Source organism: Notechis scutatus, chromosome 2 (assembly GCF_049901735.1).
Source record: "Notechis scutatus isolate UNSWTSFEM ecotype Mainland chromosome 2, rNotScu1.2, whole genome shotgun sequence".
NCBI classification, from domain to species: domain Eukaryota; kingdom Metazoa; phylum Chordata; class Lepidosauria; order Squamata; family Elapidae; genus Notechis; species Notechis scutatus.
In genome coordinates, this window is record NC_142010.1 from 39,317,145 (window position 1) to 39,324,541 (window position 7,397).

Consider the following 7,397-nt stretch of genomic DNA (forward strand, 5'->3'; position numbering starts at 1 on the left):
CAACCAATGGAATAGCTTGCCTTCAGAAGTTGTGGGAGCTTCATCACTGGAAGCTTTCAAGCTACTTGTCAGGAATGGTATAAGGTCTCCTGCTTAAGTAGACGGTTAGACTTGATGATCTGCTACATCCCTTCCAACTCTGTTATTCTGTTAGTACAAGAGCTTTAAATGATGGTCATCATCATCATCACCATCACCATCATCATCATGTGTTGTGACAGAGTCAGGAGACAACAGTGATATTTCAGAATAGTAGTTTGACTTGACTAGGTACCAGGCCTGTTATAGGACATGCTTATATGCTTCCCAAAGTACACCACATGAGGGTGAGCTGGCTTTGCATCAGAGAGAAAAATGAGTGGCTCTTCCTACAATGCCACCCCAAACCCCATCCCTTCCTGGAGTTGCTTGAAATGGGCAGTACAATCAGGAAGGTTCAGAGCCATCGGGAATCTGATTGCCTGCACAGAGCACCAGCTCATCTCCCCACCAAATTGCTACCTATCTATTTGCATAGAACATGCTTTCAAACTATTAGATGGACAGAAGCTGAGGTGAGTGACAGGAACTCATTCTGCTAACAGTGCTGGTCTCAAACTGCTGGAGCTGAGACCATCTCCAGCATCATTAAGCCACTGAATCACCGCACCTCTTTTAAAAGATGGTCATACAATAAGATAACTAGTTTTAAGTAGAGTGTTTTGTTTCCTATTAAATGGAAGTAAATGCCTAAAAATATCTGAATAATAGACTTTTTTATGTATGTGCAGTAAAAGAAAAAGAGGACCTGCATCCGGATCCTGAAGGCCAGTCCATAAAAGATGAAATCTTTGGTGAATATAGGTTAGTGAGACATATCCTTCATTGCAATGTTTGGGATAAATAATGATTTTGTAAGATATTCTAATAATATTGCAAGCAATAATACTTTCCCATTGCCAAATGAAATTTCAAGGGGATAATATGAAATATTATATAGAATACTTTAGTGGAATGAATTCAATTTTTATTAGTTTCTTGTGGATAGTTTTGTAAATATTTTGGTAAAATAAGAATAGATTCTTAGGCCATTTGGTGCAGTTATTTCATTAAATAGTCAGATTGCTTATCTAACCTGGAGTGTAATTACATATGCTGATATTATTTTTCTGAAAATGCAGAAACAATTCATATAGCTCTATATAATCAATGTACTCTATATATGAAACAAATGAAATATCTTTGTTTGACTGGAAATACATTATAAACAAAACAACATTTCTCAAACATCTTTCTGGGTCCTTAGTCAGTTTTAATAATAATATTATATTTGCATGTGGGAGATGTTTGGGCGTAGATAGAGATAGCAATAATATTTATATACCACTTCATAGTGCTTTACAGGCCTCTATAAGTGGTTTACAAGGTCAGCATATTGCCCCCAGCAATCTGGGTCCTCATTTCACTAACCTTGGAAGGATGAAAAGTTGAGTCAACCTTGAGTTGATAAGGATTACACTTCTGGCAGTGAGCTGAATTAGCCTGCAATATTGCTGCATTCTAACCACTGCACCACCACGACTCCTAGATATTTCCCATTCCTTCCTCCACCCAAAAAAACCCTGCTAATAAACCATAAACTGCTTCCTTCCTCCACCCAATAACTGCTTCCTTCCTCCACCCAAAAAAACCCTGCTAATAAACCATAAAGTGGTCTGAAATTACTTGTCTGAAGTTCAAGGTTGAAGCCATTTTTCAAAGTTTGGGATTGCTTCCTAGAAACTTTCGTTCTCATTCCCATCTGTAAAGAAAAATCCTCTGAAAAGGGTAAAAGGTTTGGAAAAAAAATAGTTTCTTTTTGGAGATTAGATATTTCAAGTTATTTCTATTTTCATACCTGTCTTTTTATACAATAATGTGCATATTTTGTGTATCCTTTCTCTAACATAGTTCACCCAGAAAAAGTGTGAATTAATTTGTATCTGAGATTGAATTTGTAAGAGTATCCTGAAATCCAAATGGAATGAATTTCTCTCTCACTCCTGATCCCTACTAATCTGTTTGTAGAACTTCTTCCAATAAATGAAATTAGCATAAATGCAAGATTTTGCTACAAATTTTGCCAGTAGTGTGTACTATACTTGCTTGCAATGGATGTCTTCATGTTTGGAAAAGAATTACCAGCTCTTTGCCTTTAAGTCTGTAATTTACACCATATAATTCATTTCAGAAGTAAAACAAATAAATGGAAAAGTATATTTTCTACAAGAAAGATATAAAAGAACCTTTTTTTCTCACTGCTATTTTCATCCCAACCTAAAAGTAATATCAAGCTGTTTATATATGTATCCTCCATGAATTTATTCAATCCCCTTTTAGACCCATCTAAGATTTGGATGTAACCCATCTACACTTTAATCATCTACTGTGCAGTCTTTTATCTGGTCTAAATCTTTTTTCAGTCAGATTCTTTCTGTGACTCCAGTGTCGTTGCTTTGAAACAGGGAGAAAAACATGACCCATCACTTTCATATTAGCCTCAATTATGTGTATTCTCAGCTAATAAATATAATGTTACTTTGGTTTTTCCACTTCCAACTCTACTGGTAGCCTTACTGATCCCACCAGGAGATTTTGTTCCTGTCAATATTGCTATCAGAAGCTCTAAAACCTCCTGAGCCTCCCAAGTGGTAATTGGCTTAGAATCAAATGTTTTGGAATGTTTCACTCTAGAGGTACTTCTATCAGAAGTCCTAAAACCTCCGAGCCCCTCACTCCAAGGTGGTAATTGGCTTAGAATCAAATGCTGTCCCTAAATAGAATTTTCTAGTGTCTCTTGTCTTATTTTTTCTGTATGATTCGACGTGCCCTTCTGCTCCTCACAAGTGTTTTTCCCTCTTTCAGTGACAGTGATGAAAAGCCGCTCAAAGGAAGCTTGCGGTCTCTTAACATGGATATTAAAAGTGCAGAAAGTGCTGATAGCTTAGTGGATTATGGCGAGGGGGACCACAGGATGTTCAATGAAGACGGTTCGTTTATTGGTGCTTACGCTGGATGCAAAGAAAAAGCCTCGGTTGAAAGCATCGGGAGTTCCACAGCAACCTTTCCTCTCCACGCATAAAATATTAGCATGAATTATTCATTTCAGATCATCGTATTTATCTTTACTTCTCAATCAAATATTATACAAGGCAGAAATAGGCTGCAGAAAAATTAAAGACCTGGACATGCAGCAGGTACAGAAACAGGCAGATGACTTTAAAAGTTGATTTTTTTTTAAACTTAATTCTTTTTTCAAGACACGGACATTTTCAAACCATTAAAAAAATAAAAATGACTCCGAACTAAAGTTTTTTCATACACATGTCATTTAGTCTGACCAAAACCATACCTTCTTCAGTATTATATATGTATTTTGGGATCTAATTTCCTCCAGGTCTTTTACAACCCAGTTTTAGAAACATCTGTAACTGGAACAGCAGTCAAAGAGTTGACATTAAATGAGTAACTGCTATAACTCTATCTTTGATTTGGGTTTGGCAGGCTATAGAAAGTTATAACCAAATATTATGGAGAGAAGGTTATGCTGGCATGACTGATACTGTGCCGGCCAATGGTGCTGGAAAGCTTCAGAAGCCAAGTAGTTCTTATGTCTCTACAGTATCCTTTTTCTTGGTCAGTTCTGTGTTGCACAAGGATACAATGTTAAGCCAACACATCATGTCTGCCAATAGTCATTTTTGCCGGTGTGCTTAGTCAGCGATAATAGTACATTATCTTTCTGTTGGGAATAACAGACGGTGTGATATATTCGACTGCATGTACTACATTCTGTACTACATTCTTGTTAGGTTGTAACTAGTAGCAATGGGCCCTAGGTTAGCATTTCCACTTAATTACACATTTCTGCTTCTCTATGTTTCAAACCTCATTCATAGTAATCCCATATTTTCAGTGTTACAGGGATCTCCAGGCAAAAAAACTGTGTAGCAGCAACAAATGCATTAGCTAGGGATACTAGTGCAAAGAGTGCACTCCGTGACATGTCCTCTTTTGAAAAGATATGAAAAATGTGCCAGTGATTTGAGAATTTGTATTCTGTACAGATAGCAAGGCCTTCAAATGTAGTATGGTTAGATGATATTTTATGTTTTGCCCACTAGCTGGCACCCTTTCTTTATGGAAGCAAATTCAAAACTTTCTTTGGGTTATAGAAAGTATATGGCTCTTTCAAAATTGTGGAGTTTTACTCCATCCAAACAAGAAAAAAAAAAATCAGGAAAGAGCTGGCTTTTAAAGGAAATAGGATTTTTCACCACTTCATATTTGAGTGCCCACATATCTTTTCCGAATGTTTGTATATATTAAGATTATTCTGATACTTTCAGGGGAAGTCATGCTAATTTTTATTTTGTCAAGGTGCAATGGCAGCATATCATTGGCAATTTAATTCTTTCCAGGAAGTTTCATTTATGTGGCTACAATTCATTTTCTCAAGCAAAACGTATTCAGAAACATTTCTAAATCTCCAACTATGAATATTGTATCTCACTTGTTAAATCAAAGTAAATGTGATTATTGAAAAGGGTTTCTATCAAAGCTTTTTCAGTCCCTTTGAGTGTGTAATAGAGTTGCTATTCAAAGTTTAAACATTTCTGGTGTACATTACAGAAAGAAAAACATATTTGTTATAACAATATAGATACTATTGTATGCAAAGCTATCTTGGAATAATATACTTCCCCATTTTCTTATGTCATTGCCTTGTTACTCAGCCCTCTTTCTTATCTTGGTAGGCTTTTACTTGGCCATTTTGTTAATTTTGAGACATGCAGATTATCTATTATTTACATTATCCAATATTCCTTTTTCCCAACCCTAGATAATAAGGATGCAATTATCTTCAGCTCAGATCCATTCATTTTGGCTAAGACTTCATATTTTGGAAATGTTAAACACTATGTTATATAGAAAGTAACCATTGTCTGTTTATCAGAGTCCTAATTACTTATTGCAGCATTGGGACCCAGAACTGTGTCAAAAGATAATTTCAGTTCTTAGTCCATACTAATGGCTGCTAGGCAAGATACCATTGCTCGAGTGGTTAGGTGATATAAGCTGTATAAACTTGATATGTATCAAAGGAACTTGTTTTCTTCCCTTTGAGGCACTGGTAGTAATAGGTATAAGTACTTCTTGGAGACAAAGCAGCCCTATTATCACCTTCCTTCTTCCCAAACCGCACTAACATTAGCCATTTTGCTTCCAAAGTTTGATGGCATGGTTTCAGTCTTCAGGGAGTGGGGGGCAGGATTTCAAGAGGCCATGTGCATTCCTCAATATTCAGGTCCAACTATATTTGAAATATAATTTCCCTACCTTTATCTTTAAGAATAAAGCTAAAAGAAAAGCAACTCTCCTTTGAATCAGAGTTGCCGCTGGAGACTGGTCAACTTGGGTATCCCTCCCCAGTCCTTCTTGCACTGCTGTTTTTAGACCTTCCTGTCATTTCCATACAAAAGAGTTAAAAGAGCAAGGGATAGAAGCATCAGAGAAGAAGGATGACCTAGAACAGGGGTCTGCAACCTGTGGCTTTGGAGCCACATGCAGCTCTTTCAGCCCTCTGCTGTGGCTCCCTGTTGGCTGATCCCACCACTAGCTGGCCCCTTTCCTCCCCATCACTCCTTGCCTGGCCTGAGAAAGTAAGGGTGATAGCGGGGGATGGAGACTCATTCCATATTCCAGAGCAGGAGGTGACTGGATGGGAGTGAGTAACCTCAAGTTGGCTACGCCCACCCAGTCACACCGGTTGTTAAATTATTGGCTCCCGGGGTTTTCTTTTCTGTGGGAAATGGGTCCAAATGTTGTTGTTTTTTTTTTGTTTTTTTTTTGAGTATTTAAGGTTGCAGACCTCTGACCTAGAACATCTCATTTGAAAAGTACTTCTGAAGGTTTCTTCCTTTACGCCATTTTTTTTTTTTGCATATAATTGAACCAGAAGATGCAGTGTCACAATTTGCTAGTAGGACAATCCTCCTTTTAAAATAAGTGCTTGCTTTATGTGGAGATTTGTTGACAAAGTTGATCAGATTTTTATTCCTTAGAATCACAGCTTTCTCTCCATTTCTTTCACAAAGTTCAGCCTAGGAATCATCACCCAATAAGAGTGTTCCTGGATGAACTGAGAATGAAGGAAGGGGAATGAACAGTTCACTGTAGCTAATCAACTAGGCATCAGGGAGATATTTCTGTTCCTGATACTTCGATAGACAAACATTTTTTAATCAATAGAATCTCTCTTAAATTGTGAGGAAGAATAAATATGACATTTTGTGCCAAAACAGAAGTGTTGCAGCTACCCTGCATTTTTTCCCTATTATGGATAATGGGATGTTTGTTTAATTCAGATGTACATGGATATTAGATGTTTAATGTTTCACAGTCTGAGGAGATATTATTCCAGTAGACTGTGAAAACCTACTATAATTTTTAGCTTCAGAAGCAGCATGAAGGATTTCTGAAGAAAAATGTTTTCTTAAGAAACATTCTTAAGAAACATTTTTTATTTGATACACACACAGAGACATACAGAACCATACACCAACACCTACACTAGGAACAAAGACCACTGAGGACATTGTAATACTCAGCATCTGAAAAATGGCAGTATCTATGAACCTGACAGGTTTCTTCTTTGTATTGGGTAGACTGGGCTAAAGCCATGCTGGCCTAGTTGGCTGGACTGCGCCGAAGCTACATTGGCCTGGTCTTTCCTCTTCACACTGGGTAGACTGGGTTGAAGCAACACAGATAGACCAGGATGGCCCCATGGGCCAGATCTAACCACACCACAGGCTGAATCTGACCCATGGTCCTTGAGTTTGACACCCCTGATGTAGAATTCAATATGACAGCTCTCAAGTTTTAAACCATGCATTGAAAAGTACAATCTAGTTTTTAAAGTCTGCATTGGATTCTTAAATAGATGCTCCCGAGACATTAATGGTTTTATCCCAAAAGGAACATCATCTTTGATCTGATGAATCACTTCCAACATGAAATATCTGCATATTCCTACAGAAGTAATTAGTTACATTGTTGTTTTGGAGAGAGAGGTTAAAAAAGTTTATATATAAATTTAATTGCTTGTACCAGGATATGGATTTTGATTTCAACAGAGATCCTCCATTTTTCTATTAATGTGAATTTTAGATGACTGCAATATGATCATAAAAATGGGAATAATGCCAAGGCTTGTTGTCAATGTGGAGCAGAAAAAGTCTAATAATATTTGCCACTTTATAAACTGAATTGATAAATTGTCTATCAGGAATTTGAACTCACATTCTAGTTTTTTCAGCTCAAGTGATTTCTTGTGGTATCTCTGAAGGAAGATCTGTTAAAAAAAATTAAGGTCA

At 37.0% G+C, this 7,397-nt stretch overlaps 1 protein-coding gene across 9 annotated transcripts in view; it reads left to right on the forward strand.

The window, feature by feature from the left end:
* Positions 1-3,316, forward strand: part of CHL1 (cell adhesion molecule L1 like) — a 202,508-nt gene extending 199,192 nt beyond the window's left edge. For all 9 annotated transcript variants that reach the window (XM_087954596.1, XM_087954598.1, XM_087954597.1 and 6 more), the window contains 2 exons: positions 771-843; positions 2,884-3,316. In XM_087954596.1, coding sequence (XP_087810722.1) covers positions 771-843; positions 2,884-3,100 — 290 coding nt within the window. In that variant the 3' untranslated portion in view covers positions 3,101-3,316. The remainder of the gene's footprint in view (positions 1-770; positions 844-2,883) is intronic.
* Positions 3,317-7,397: the final 4,081 nt, after the last annotated feature.